Raw genomic sequence first — 13683 nt, forward strand, 5'->3', positions numbered from 1 at the left:
GGTTGTCAGCACTTGGGGGGGGGCCAATTGAGTAGTGGATGCGGCACAGGGGTGATCAGGTAAGGTGGAGATGGTTATGCGTTAGATGACTCAGTTCAAGAAATGAAGAGGATAAAAAGAGGAACACAGCAGCTGAAGAAAGTGAAAAGGTCGAGACGAAGGAAGAGTATTTGAGATGCAGGCCCAGCAACCTAGTTCAGCAATTCAGGTGGCACAGCTTGTGGGATGGAGTAGTGGCTCAGCAGCATAACACGTTGTTGTATTTGCACAGCCAAAAGTGTCAAGGCACTGCGTTGGCCGCTAGGTAGCCCCATTTGGTACTCGTACTAAGAAAGGCTGGGCACCCTGCTGGGGGGAAACAGATCTCGTCTGATCTTGTTAACCGGCGCAGGTGATCCAAGACCGTGGCTCGTTTCAAGATATGGATCGTCTTGGCCAAAAAAAGGAAGAAGAAACTGTAGACAGCGAGATTGGACCTAAACCAACAAGATCTTGTGAAAAAACTTGAGTCACGTGAATTGCGATACAATATGATTGCGAGCATGAACCACTGAATTGTTCTCCATCTGCCCACGAGATCTCTAGAGAGTATCCCTTCTCTTCAGCTGTTCTTTGGCGAATTTTCCAAGATCCTCCTACTGTACAGCCCAAATCCGCAATCGCAATCCTAAAGGATGAATCCAATTCACCCTCTATCTCGGCATGGTTGTCGAGACCGCGCAGCTTGATCGTAGAGTCAGCAAGCCTATTAATAGGATCCGGCTACGTTACGCGAGCTGTGCTGCTGATCCAATTGGTCAAATCTCCTATCCCCCTTGTGCCTAGATACGGCATCCGTTACGTCTTCAGCTTGCGCAACAGCCCGATAGCAGACGACTTTGCAGTGCCTGACCACGGTCTCAATGCCACGTGATTCTGATTTTTGGAGGTTGGCAGAACTCCGTAACGCAACGGACCTGAGCTGAAACAATCGGCCTACGAACAAGGCTGAGGGCGCCGCGTACTCGGTCTGACAGTCAGGCACAGATGATCTCCAAAATATCCGCCTCAATCAAGCAACGCAAACACCTAGCAGCCATTATTTCATCACCTACAGTATTGAACTCTGCGAACAAAAAGTGTATTTGAAATCTCCTCTCTCCACTTTTGTCTTCCTTCTCCCAACTATTCCATTCGACTTGTCGTGGTCCAGTTCGATTCGGATCCGACATCGAGGGATGGACATGATCCGGCTGGAGTCGAATCGGTGTAGAATTACGCGTTTGTGTGCTCCATGGTACCTCATTGTTGACTTGACTCGATCCAAGATGCGGGAGATTATGATGCGGCCAAAAACACAGAACTTAAGAGGAAACAATAAAAAGGCATTCCTCGTTGCATAGGCACCAATGGGAACACATGTCAACCTTCGATCGCGCACATGAGAATATCACTTCTGTCCTTACGCCAATTTAATATCCAGGGGAGTATTTGTCTTGACAGTGGCTTTCTTCCCACCACTAACTCATCCACTCTTTTCTTTCCTGCTTCCAAGTGTGGCTGGTGTGGGATTTGTTCGCGCTTACGCTGGAACAGCATGTTGTCCTGCCATCCCTCATTAGCCTCCACCGATCCAAGATTTATGCAGCCGTGGCATCCACGGTCCGACGTCGAGACTCACCATTGGTCCCAGCAGGTGCTTCTTCCTCTTCCTCCTCCTCCTCTTCTTCCTCTTGCTCATATTCGCCATGTTGTCCCGCAGGCACCCAGCTGTCGCGGTCATTCTTCATCGGCGGATCTTGGCCAGCCAAATCCACGCCCTCGCGGTGGGCAATATTGCTCTTCCGTCTTTGGCTGAGTGTGCGTGAACGGGTCGAGAGCTTCGAGGTGACCTGGGCCGTGGATGTCACCCAGTTGGTCAATGCATCTTCGCAGTCCTGAATAATGGCCTTGGAAGCCTCGTAGCCATCATATGCGGTTCGGGTCTCGCCAGGGGTCACCGGAGTATCGTCGACGAGTTCAAGCAAGTGCTTGCCATACCCAGCAATGATAGCTACCTTTTCGCAGTGTTCGCGGATCGCATCAAATTGGTAGGTGAAAGCAGCCTTGAGCTTCTCACGAGTGATGTTTGACAACTGTGCCTCGGCCACGAGTGATTCCGCTTCGGCACGGACAAGTTCCTGCTCAAGAACAACGATCCGCGGGCTGTTTGGTTCCTTGTATTTGAGTTGGGCAATCTGGTCGGTAATTTTTTGTTTCCGGTCTCGAGAAGGCTGCACCGAAGCTTCAATGTTGCGAATTGACTTGATGGTCACACGATATTGGTCATAACGGTCAACAAATTGATCTTCCAATTCTCCGATCTCGTAGATGAGGACTCCGAGTTTGTCCGTGACATCGCTAACATCCTCGTCACAACCTTCGCCCCAGATGGACAGTTGTTGCTACAAAGGGAAGCTGGTGTCAGGTTTCGTACTTCCATTGAACCCAAATTGTGCGATTTGTCTCAGATAGAGGACTTACAGCGACCTCCATTCTTTCTCGACCAACCAGCTCCATACTGCGCATGACGTTCTTCTCCATCTTGACGAGCTGGGAAAGCTTCTTTGCAAGGTCTGGCCCAAAGGCGCCGGCAGTTCCTTTTCGGAAGGCATGTCCTAATTTACCCTGGTGGTGAGCACGCGTTGTGGAACAGGAGCTGGATGGCCATACCGAAGTTGGATCGACCGAACAGGCGGCCACTCTTTGTGGAAGAAGGTGGTGGTGGAGGATTTTCAATCTGAGAAGCCGTAGGGGCGCGCGATTGGCGCATAGAATAGGTGCGATGCATCTTGGGAGGTGGCAGTGGTGATTGAAGGCAGGTGTTCGGAGGGGCTCGTGCTCAGCGGGATTGGAACCGGCAGCGCAGGCCGCGTCAGTTTTGGTGTGTCAGTAGAGAGGATTGAGAGGATTTGAAATAGTAACAGCAGTCCGGCAAGCTTCAAGTGGTAGACATGTGGAAGTAGGAGAATAAAGAGAAGACCAAGGTCAGCGAAGACGAAGATGGCGATGATGGTGTTTGATGGGCTGAGTTGGATCTGAGGGCGAGGATGACGTCCCGGATGGGTGCGGGAGCTGCTGGTACTCCCGCTGTGCTGGACTTTTGCCACTCCCGGAGTCACTCTTCCTTGTACCTGCGCACTAAAGTGACCAGACAACGCTCCCGGGGTCTCGTGTTCAGACTGTTCGTTCTGTTACTGAGGGCATAATCAAAGTCAACCCAATCTTCAAATGCTACCAGTTGTGTGGAACAGAATAACAACGACAACAACAACAAGAAGCCACGCCATCGTTCTTCTCTCCCTGGATAATGAAATGAGGCCAGCCACAGGCATCACCTCCAACTCCACTTTCACTGACCAGGGGCCCGTCGACGAGCACTGGCCCCCCCGCCCCAGATCGACTAGAAATCGAAGCAAGATCAAACAACAAGCATCGACTTACCAAATTAATCGACTATTGGGAGTGTTGAATATTCGAAATAAGGTTGGATTTAAAAAAAAAAAAAAAAAAAATCTTATATCAAAACATTCGAGCGGCGCAGTTACAAAGTCCAGCAACAAAGATTTGGGGACCTCTGAAGCCAGGGGGAGCTGCTGCAGCCGAGCTGGTTCTGTACTGAGGCTATGGAGGGAACTCTACTGGAAAACGGAATAGGCTTCTTGGATGGTGTAAGCTGAATAACCGCTCACGATGCAGCTGTCGGTGACGGCAGTTTGGGGCATTTGGGGCACAAGCTTCCAACTCGAAGCAACAAGCCGCTCACGTCATCGAACTACGTTCGACTGGCAACTTATCAAGCAACCAAGCACGGCCTACAAACTCAATTCCCGTTTAGAATCCATCCTGTCCCGAGCATATTCTGACTTGAGACATACGTAGTAGATTTTGCCATAGAAGTATGGGAGGAGATATTTGGGAGAGAACAAGCTCGACTCTCTCGCTGTCTCTCCCCTGTTGACCTGCAGAATTTGGGCCTCCACTCTGCACGTCAACAGCCGGGCCCCAGATCCAAAGGAGGGAAGAATCCTTGACCTTTCTTCGATGCATGCCTCAGTCAATGTTACTCGTCGCTGCGAACGGTCGTTTCCATCCTCAACATTAAGATCGCCGTCCTCTAGGTGATATGCTGTTCGGCGGGATGCCCAGACTTTCGTTGAGCCTTCTCGTCCGCCATGCCTGCTGTTGCGCCTTGCCTCCATACCTCTTATCGTTGGGTCCTATCCTCCTCTGCCGGCCTACCATAGAAATGTCCTTCTTGCTCCTGCTCCTTGAATCCAGATTATTTCGACTGTGATTTCTTCTTGTCGACCCGTCCCTTAGACCGTTAATCTCCCCGGACTTGGTATTCCTAACGGTCTTTGAACCACTGGACCAACGACCTTGAAGGGACGAGTTTCGAATTGCTCTACGCGGACGACCATTGGAGGAGCTTCCTCCTCGCGACTGCGGTTCTTCGATTGGACCCAGATCCGAGTCTTCGTCCGAGTCTTCGTCCGAGTCGCCCTCATCAGACACGAGATCATTGGTCTCGTAGTCCGAGTCTTCTGAATCGTCAATTGCTGGTATTTCGAGTATCTCATCCGTCGAGGTTTCTGAATCCATGCCGTTGAGAAGAGGACTTTCTCCAACCGGTCTCTTCCGTTTTGGGCGGCGAGTCAACGACGGGGACTGACCATTGTCGTCGTGCATGTCGTGGCCGTTCTCCTCTGCAAGCTTGTTTGCTCCAGTGGTTCTAGCGAGGCGTTCTTGAGTCAGAGGAATTAGCCCCCTAGCGTTGGCAGGCCTTTCGCCTGGTTCCCAGAAATTTTTCACCACCGATTCCGGATAGTTATAATTGTACAGCAGTTCCTCACCAGCTCGGACCAGTCTCTTTGCAAAGAGTCCAACCCTGACTACGCCGCTGCACCATAATTTCTTGGGTTCAACATTAATGTGTTCCTCTCTCTGCGAGTTGTTCATGAATCTCATCTTGTTACCATGATTCGACGCGTCGATCTCTTGGCCTTTGTTGATGACAAACAGGTATTCCTGGTTTAAGACGTGATACATGGCGCCTCGCCTGTCACCTTCTGAAATGCTGATGACCTCTCCAGTGTACTCGCCAATGAAGTCGCCACTGGCAATCTCTGCCCGGCTGTACAGGCCGTAGCCTTGCACTTGACTCGGGGCCTTGGTGGTAGGCGCAGGGAGCCCCAGCTGGATCCGATTGTTCTTGCATCGTCCTTTTCGGACCTCATCTCTGTATTTGTTGGAGGAATCCAGGACGTCAATCACACCGCACTTTCCACATAGATACGGATCACATTCACGATTGTGCTTCCAACACTCGCATCGGCTATCTTTGAAGCAGTTTTTGCTGCCACGAGTCGTGCAGCTACAACCCCGAAAGCGCCGTTTGCAAGAGTCGTCGCAGCCACAAAATCTTTCACAATGGACCTTGCTCCTGGAGCAGGTACAGGCTGGATTATTGTAGCAGGGACCATCATGAGAGCATGGAATGAAGGGTGGCCGTTGATCCAGCTCCGCACTTCTTGAAACATCAATTGTGGGCACAGGTTTCTTTTTCTTGCGCATGTGATTGTGGTGACGCTGAGCAGTACTACTGTCAGACGTTAAGCCTGCATCGGCGCCCGGGTGAGGCACTCGGGATATGCGAAATACCATATGATGAAAAACCATCAAACAACCGATGTCTTTGACGATGCGGGCAATAAGACAAGGTCCTCTTTTGTTATTCATGTAAAACTGCATCAGTTTCTCCACCAGAAGTTTCTGTGAATGCGAAATAAATGGCCGAAAATTGATGTCGGACATCTTGCAATTCGGTCGGTTCGCCACGTCCCAGAAACACGAGGGTCCACAAAGATCATCATCTTCAAGTCTTTGCGTGGTCTGAGGGGTTGGCCTGCTATCACCAGCAATACATCCATCCTCTCGGCGTCCGATGAGCTGTCGCAAATTCTGCGAGGTATCGACACAAAACAATCCACAAACATGGGGGGCGGATTCCTCCCTAGTCCGTGTAGGTAGGATCATAAATTTTCGAAGATTGCGGTCCTGCTCCTCATCGTTGATAAAAGCCTTGAGCTCTTCGGGATCTTTGACCCCACGGTCTTCATCAATGGGTTCCTCATATGATCCATGATCCGGACATTGATGACGATAACAGATCACGCAGAAAGTAGATCCTTTTTTGACAATGGCTTGAGGATCCTCATACCTTGGCTGCAAAATACCACCGAGAGCAATGTGCCATAGACTTACTCTGGTCATCTCATGGAAAGCATGAGCCGCGAGTCCCGCAAGCGCAAGACTCCTGTCGTCAGGCACTGGCAGTTTGCTGAAAGTTTCACTGAAATGTGTCCATCGACTTTCGGGGTCCACAAGTTCACAGGTTCTGCATCTTCGAAATTGCTCTTCTCTCCATGCCTTGGAGCTTTCTGCAGACCATCCGCATGCACACTGACGGCCCGGATCGAAGTGGTTCACGGTGTAGTAATAGAGTATATCACTTCTCTCGATGCCCAGGCACGAAAGGAGTTCGTCTGCCCAAGGCCTCCAGAGCCAGATCTGTTCTTGACAGCTTCGCTGGGCCTTTAGGCTGTCATAGTTATTGTTGAATCTCTGCTCGAGTTCCGCATATTTTTCTGTGGCTTCTGGGTCTTGAATTTCGTCTTCCGCGTCGTAAGGCCGATATTTGGCTGTGCGAAAATTTGGGGCCAAAAAACTCGATGAAACTCGTCCAATAGCCTTGTATTTGGGTAACAAGATTGACCCTGTCCAAAATGAGCTCTCAGGCGCGCGAACGATGGTCAACTTTCTCTGCTGTGGTCTCTCCGGGGACGGAAGGGGATTGCCCGAAGCGGTCATTCGCTCCTGGGTGATTTTTTGAAATGGATTTGACAATGTTGAATCAAGTCGGGCTCGTGGCCAACCTCTCATGGCGACTGTCGCTTTCCTTAAGTCCGCTTGAACGAATTCTTCTTGCCACGCGTGAAGGTCCCTACGTAGTCTCTCTACCAGCCGTCTCACCGTCTCGATGTCGGGTTCAGTTTGATCTTGGTCAACCGGATCCGTCGACTTTCCTGTCGCGTCGCTCTCATTGTCGAGCTGGATGTCTGTTTCACTCGTGTGTGCTTCACTGTCTGAGATTTCCCGGTCGAGTCCGCCGGTAGGTTCATCTCGCTCCAATCGGTTTGGAAGATTGTTCTCCACGCCTTCTCTGGTGCGTATTTGGCGGTTTTGGAGGGCGGCTTTAGTTTTGGCGGTTTCAGTAGAAGCTCTATTATTTGACATGGCATTGTCCGACCCTGCCATACCATTACTCTTACCTCCGCCACATCCTGGTTCGTGCTCCGAAGTTGTAGGACTTTCCAGGTTGCCTCCACTGGGAATATTGCTTGGGCTTAGTAGTGGGAGTCTGACCACCAGTGACCGTCGCTCAGAAGGTAGCGGCGACATCAGATACGTGCACCGATCACCTCGCCCTATCGAGTTGCACTGTGTACAGGGTCGGAGCCCATCACACTGTCTGGATTGAAAATTGCAGGTATCACAGACCGGGCTGTTGATGTTCGCTGATGGTTGCGTCTTTTCCACCGCATTGAATTGGGCGGGTTCTTCGAAGGCTTTTTCAACCGCCTTTTCCCAGTTAGGATCCGTGATTTCTACACGCTCCTGTAGAGGATTAATGTTCTTCTCCCTATGATAAGAAATATATTGAGGAATAAACGTAGATTGAGGTGTGATCCCGTTTGAAGGCGGCTCCTGGACCTCATTTGTCACTCGAGGTTGAGACTTCTGGCGGGGAGTGGAAACCCCGTCATTCTGGGATGCGGACTGTTGTCGTGCCACGGGGGCGGACATGGAATTTTGTGCGCACTTTGGCTGATTATTAATTAGAGGAAGTTTTATTCGCGTAAGTTCGACCCGGTCTAAGGGCATTTGTTGACCTCGGAGGAGTGGCAGTGAAGTTTGCTTTTTGGCGGCAAGACGCGGTTGCGACAGAATGATGGGTACCCGACGCGGAGCAGACGCATCATCATCGTTGGTCAAGTCTATGGGCTCCGGTTCCCTGTTGGGCGCGTCTTCTTCGTCGTCGTCTTCCTCTTCGGAATCACTCAAGACAATGACCGTGTGCCTGTTGGAACTCATGTTGTTGTTGAGTCCCCGTGACGACAGAATCCGCTCTGGCTGTCCATGGCTTGGACGCGGCGATTCTCGACGGACTTGGCCTTCTTGTCGGAGCTGCCTTGTATGTGAAGCGGTATAAAATCGAATGTGCCCGTTCATCTTGGGCTTGGATCATTGCAAGGGAGTCTTATATTATCAACGCGTCAGAAAGTGACAATGCTGGGTTTCCAGATTCCTCCTCCGGTTGGAAGTTGTCGATGGTCATCCTCTTTGGGGAGCAATAAGAGGAGTATGTGACAAAATGAGATGCTATTGCTGGCAACACAGACTTGAGATGGCGGTGAGGGCAGTCCCAGATCTCTGAGGTTCAGGTTATTCCAGGTTTTTCTTCCTGTTCGAAGCGGCCGCTGGCAGCAAACTTCCTACTGCAGCCAGTAATCAGGGGTCTTGGCGCCCTCCTCCGCCTCCGCCTTGGTTCCACCGTCGAGAATTTTCCTCTCCACTGACATATCTCATAGGGTTGAGGCGACACGAACCCCAAAAGTTCAATGACATGTATGCTCAAGGTAAGAGTCAGACGCATGCATTACCTTCGACCCCTACTGAATCTCTCAGCCCCACGGCACATGTCTACCAGTCACCGCCCTTCAATCAGGAAAGGCCGGTCAAAATGTGATATTATTGGCAGGGCAAGGACCGTATGTCCATGCTTACAATGGAAACGGCCATCAGATTCTGTCTGTACGAGTCTTCGTATCTCAGCCGGTGCATGGCATTGTAACCGCCGCTAATGACAATTCTGTCCATCCATATGAGCATCATCAGACTGACGTCGTCATCTGGGGAGGGTCTCTGATGCGGTTTGGCAGGCTTGCAGTAGGAGTGGGTGGCAGAGACCCTTCCGCACCTGAATTTACCCTCCACCTGGCAAGGGAATTCGATTCAGGAGACTGGATTCTCGACATTGCCGTTCTCGGCGCAAGCATCTGGATACTGACAGCCCACAATGTATTATTCCGACTGCTATTGCACGAGGGCGATTCACTAGACTTATCCCGCTACGAAAAACTCTCCGTTGTGCAAGGGCCGGCCACGTTTTTATACTCTGCACAACTGGTGGTAGCAAGGCATGGGGTATTTATCGTCGCCTCTGGAACGGTTTTCGGAGAAATCCTCGTTTGGACTTGTTCCAAGCAAGACCACGACCAAGAATGGTCCACGCAATTAAAACATGTCTTTAATGGACACACCGGCTCTGTATTTGGCGTGGCCATATCGAAGGAACTTAATCTGAATAATGGCCATAAGCGCCTCCTGGCGAGCTGTAGCGACGACAGGACCATAAGGATCTGGGACATCAGTGATTGTGACCAGCTATTTTCAGACACCAATACTCCTCTCATGTCGACTGAAACCGGTTTCGGAAGTGCGACTCATGCTAAAATCCCTCAGCTAGCGTCTGCTTGGGGTCATCTGTCACGCATATGGGGGGTTGAATTTTTAAAAACACCCCAGAATCAAGGTTGCAATGGGGTGCACCTATTATCGAGAGGAGAGGACGCTGCTTGTCAGTTATGGTCAATTGAAACCTCGAAGGAAGTGGGACCGAGCAAACAGACAACGGCACAAATTACGCCCGTCTCCAATGACCGTTACCACTCTGGGAAGAATGCCTGGTCCATGTCGCAGCTCAGTGAGGACCATAGTGTCACAGTCTTCACCGGCGGCGCAGACGGGCAGATCATATCAAGGCGATTCGACACGATCAGTGCGGCCATGAACGACTCGGTCACCTATTCCATCCCGTTCAAGGAAGTTACCAGTTCGTCTAATGCACTGAAACATTACCTGCTGCGCAATCAGAGTGAATGCCTCGCCACAACAGATCAAGGCCATCTGTTCCTGCTTACCATCAAAAATGGGACTCTCAACTGGAAGCGAATCAGCAAAAGCACTAGCAAGGGTGGTCTTTCAATTTGCAACTCTGAAGTTGATGGAGTGACTCTTCTAGCTACCCAGCAAGGCGACTTGTCAGTATTGCGACAAGGTGACGACGCTCCAATTTCTATTCCAATCTCCCTCGAATCGGGCGTCTCTTGGATCCGATGCGCCTCTAACCAAACTCCAAATTCCCCAGCCTCGCCGAATTCAAACTGCATTGTCGTGGTATTGTCAAACCAACACGCAGTTATTCTCTGGTTGACCAAGGATGGCAGCTCATTTCGATTAAAGAAAACAACCCTGAAATTGCCAGATACTTTCACCATCGCATCGATTTGTTACGACCGCTCGAACCAAATCCTATTTCTCGGCTCCCGTGCTGGTGCACTTGCAATCTACTCGGACCTCCCGTTCGAGTCGGAAGATTCTGGAGAGCCATTCTGTCTCCGCCACATCCACGGATCCGACTGTGTTACTTCGATCAACATTCTCGGGCATACCGCAACGACGAGCGACATCATGGGAAGAACATCATACATCTTGACAACAGGTCGAGACGGGAACTATGCAATCCATCGTCTCGACTGGGATCGTCAGTCCACGCATTATATCGAACCGACATTCTCGACGATCCACCTTTCCTCCCTTCCGTTTGGTCCAAATATCGAAGGAGCCTATTTCTCCCACCAACCCGAGGGAAAAGACCCACATTCAACCACTGTTCCAGACCTAGTGCTGTACGGCTTCCGCTCTACTTCCTTCGTGGTATGGAACGAGACACAGCAATCAACAATTCTATCCGTCAACTGCGGCGGAGCTCATCGGACTTGGGCCTATAAAGACTCCGCCGCCTACTCTAGCAGAGATAGCTCTCTTCACTCATCACAGCAGATAATACCGGATACAAGATCTTTCGTCTGGACTAAAGCTGGAAAATTTAATTGGTACACTGCTAGGTCGGCCAGCCACAAAGTCATTCTGAAAGGGGGACACGGTCGCGAAATCAAGGCCGTGGCACGCAGTCCCGTTCTTTACACACATACGAACAGCGAATTCTACAAGCGACCCCGAACTCTCATAGCCACAGGAGCCGAAGACACGACGATCCGCCTATTCGCGCTTTCTGGAACAGAAAGATTCCCATCCAAACTTTCTGATTCCGACCACGAATCACAATTAAGCACAACATTCCATAGTTTAGCGACACTCAAGCGCCACACGACCGGACTTCAGCACCTCCTCTTCTCCCCTTCGGGAAAGTATCTCTTCAGCAGTGCCGGCTGCGAAGAATTCTACGCCTGGAAACTCAGTTTTGATGTGCCTTGTATCAGCATCGGTGTCGTGCTATGGGACATGATTCCACAAGAAGACGAGGACCCAGACTCAGACGCCAGGATCATGAGCTTTGATTTAAGAGCCTACGCAGTCGCGAACCTTGACATTGCAACACATCCGAATAAAAATGACGTTATCCAACAAGAGGAAGAGAAATTTACGCTCGCACTGGCTTACTCGAACGGCAAAACCAAGATCGTACAATACACGCCCTCGATCACGGCGCGGAATCAAGGCATGTTCGAAACATTACGCGAAATCAACTATGGGACGTTCTGCGTGATGCAGGCGTCTTTCCTCTCACCGGAATCATCTCTCCTGGGGACTCAGACGCAAATACTCTCCGCCGGAACGAATGGGTTTTTGAACCTCAGCGCCATCAATCTCAATCTCATAACCAAGACCGAGGAGAAAGGGTTGGAGTTGCTGTCGCCATCGCCATCGTCATCGCAACTGGAAGTCCACAAGACCCATCAAAGCAGTATCCTAGCCATGGACATTGTCCAATTGAATTCAGATTCCTACCTCATTGCGACCGGCGGTGACGATAATGCATTGGGTCTTACGCTGCTCTCCGCCGATACTAGCACTAATGGCACACGCCCACCCAGACACAATTTTCGAACAATTCTCATACCCCACGCACACGCGGCTGCAGTGTCGGCCCTGAAATTCATGAGTCCAAAACACACAGCCACAGGGTTCTCCCTCGCCGCTATATCCGTGGGCAACGACCAACGCGCCAAGGTATGGTCTGTACATATTGACTTGGAGAAAGCCGCTCACCCCACTGACGATGTTCTGCTCGAAGCCATTCATGTCCAGCGATCATGGAGTGGGTGGACAGCTGTCGCGGACGTGAGTGGGCTTGAGATCATTGATGGTAACGATCAGAATCAAGCTCTTGCTAACGATGATTCCAACGTCAACGAGGAGGCCAAACAAGGCTGTCGGATTTTAGTTACCGGTGTCGGCATGGAAGTCTTGAGCCTGCTTGCTATGGAGTAAAATTTGATTCCCGCTGAAAATATCGGAACGGAAAGTCACTGAAGTATCTGCGCCATGAAGAAGCATAAATTCCGCGGTGTCAGCCCAACATTTGACGACATCACCGTTGAGCTTATCGTTGCATGTAAAATGATCGAAAACTTCCTCGACAAATCGCTGCCAGAGAGTCCACCAATCCCACATCTCGTTGGGATCAGCACGTGGGCCATGAGAAGCCGTCAAACAGTATGGATTGCTGGAGGACGTGCAGCGGGACCTTATCTGGATTCGTCTTCACTGAATCTACGAAAGCGCGATCTGAAAGCGGTCGGCAATCATTCATAGCTTTGCATCTGCTTTCATGAGACACAGGCAGTCCAACCTGAACGAGCAAAGACTTCAAAATAGCACCACTGACGCAACGATAGTCGAACACTGTCAGAGGGAAATGCTGTCACCTCGACCTAGCATGTTGTAATGGCTGTGAATCCCATCTCTCATTACACCCATTGGCGATTTCATGACTCCTTGACTGAATTCGGCCTTGGGGTGCTCCAGGCTGATTTCCTCTTCGGCGTATAGATCCTTGGGGCCTTCCAGTTTGTAAGAGTAGTATAAATAGTTATTGAGAAGCTCAAGAAACAGCATATCATGCTTGCCCAGGTGTTGTCCCAGGGTGTTGGCGAGAGAAGGACTCGCAGCTTGCGGCCAAGCATGTAGGACTTTGCACATTGCCATGTGCATAGATCGTACGGCAAAATTGACTGAAAGGAAGATGCCTGGGCCTTTTGACAATTGCATCGACCACATCATTACACCTGCGACTTGAAAAGACTTTCAAATCCTGGAATCTTTAATTATTGTTGAGGTTGTGCTCGATGTGTCGAGGCCCGGATCCAAACGTATCGTCGTGAACAATACCTGCTTGATGGATTCCTGTCCTCAACTGATCAATGCGGCGGATATTGTGAAATCTGCTGATTCAATTTAGAAAGCTCAGCGTGGATATTAGCAGAAGCGGCGGACAGGGCTCTGGCCGCAAGTTGGTTTTCCTCGTCATTGCTTCTAGCCGGGTGAAGATGGACCTCTGATAATGCCTCTTTCGATCGATTACTTTAACATAATCAGTACTAAGTGAGTAGTAAATACTAGTCCAGCTGATCCGTAGAAGACCGTGAGATTGACCAGAAGTTGGCTTCGAACTTCCTAAACTCTTTCTTGCATGTTGACTTGAATGCTTGACGGATAACTCTCCATCGCTTGTTC

At 50.4% G+C, this 13683-nt stretch overlaps 4 protein-coding genes across 4 annotated transcripts; 2 read left to right on the top strand and 2 right to left on the bottom strand.

The window, feature by feature from the left end:
• Nucleotides 1-1619: 1619 nt before the first annotated feature.
• Nucleotides 1620-2809, bottom strand: Z518_10586 (uncharacterized protein; the record flags this gene model as incomplete). The annotated part of the gene is made up of 3 exons (XM_013412129.1): nt 1620-2423; nt 2503-2636; nt 2692-2809. The coding sequence occupies 3 exons, from the start codon at nt 2807-2809 to the stop codon at nt 1620-1622; spliced, it is 1056 nt and encodes a 351-aa protein (XP_013267583.1).
• A 1310-nt stretch (nt 2810-4119) lies between these two features.
• On the bottom strand, nt 4120-8313 carry Z518_10587 (uncharacterized protein; the record flags this gene model as incomplete). The annotated part of the gene is made up of 1 exon (XM_013412130.1): nt 4120-8313. One exon carries the CDS (start codon nt 8311-8313, stop codon nt 4120-4122), a length of 4194 nt encoding a protein of 1397 aa, XP_013267584.1.
• A 389-nt stretch (nt 8314-8702) lies between these two features.
• On the top strand, nt 8703-12438 carry Z518_10588 (uncharacterized protein; the record flags this gene model as incomplete). Its single annotated transcript, XM_013412131.1, has 2 exons — nt 8703-8720; nt 8770-12438. The coding sequence occupies 2 exons, from the start codon at nt 8703-8705 to the stop codon at nt 12436-12438; spliced, it is 3687 nt and encodes a 1228-aa protein (XP_013267585.1).
• Nucleotides 12439-12492: 54 nt separating this feature from the next.
• Nucleotides 12493-12762, top strand: Z518_10589 (uncharacterized protein; the record flags this gene model as incomplete). The annotated part of the gene is made up of 1 exon (XM_013412132.1): nt 12493-12762. One exon carries the CDS (start codon nt 12493-12495, stop codon nt 12760-12762), a length of 270 nt encoding a protein of 89 aa, XP_013267586.1.
• Between the last annotated feature and the right edge of the window lie 921 nt (nt 12763-13683).

Source organism: Rhinocladiella mackenziei (genome assembly GCF_000835555.1).
Source record: "Rhinocladiella mackenziei CBS 650.93 unplaced genomic scaffold supercont1.9, whole genome shotgun sequence".
In the NCBI taxonomy this organism is placed as follows: domain Eukaryota; kingdom Fungi; phylum Ascomycota; class Eurotiomycetes; order Chaetothyriales; family Herpotrichiellaceae; genus Rhinocladiella; species Rhinocladiella mackenziei.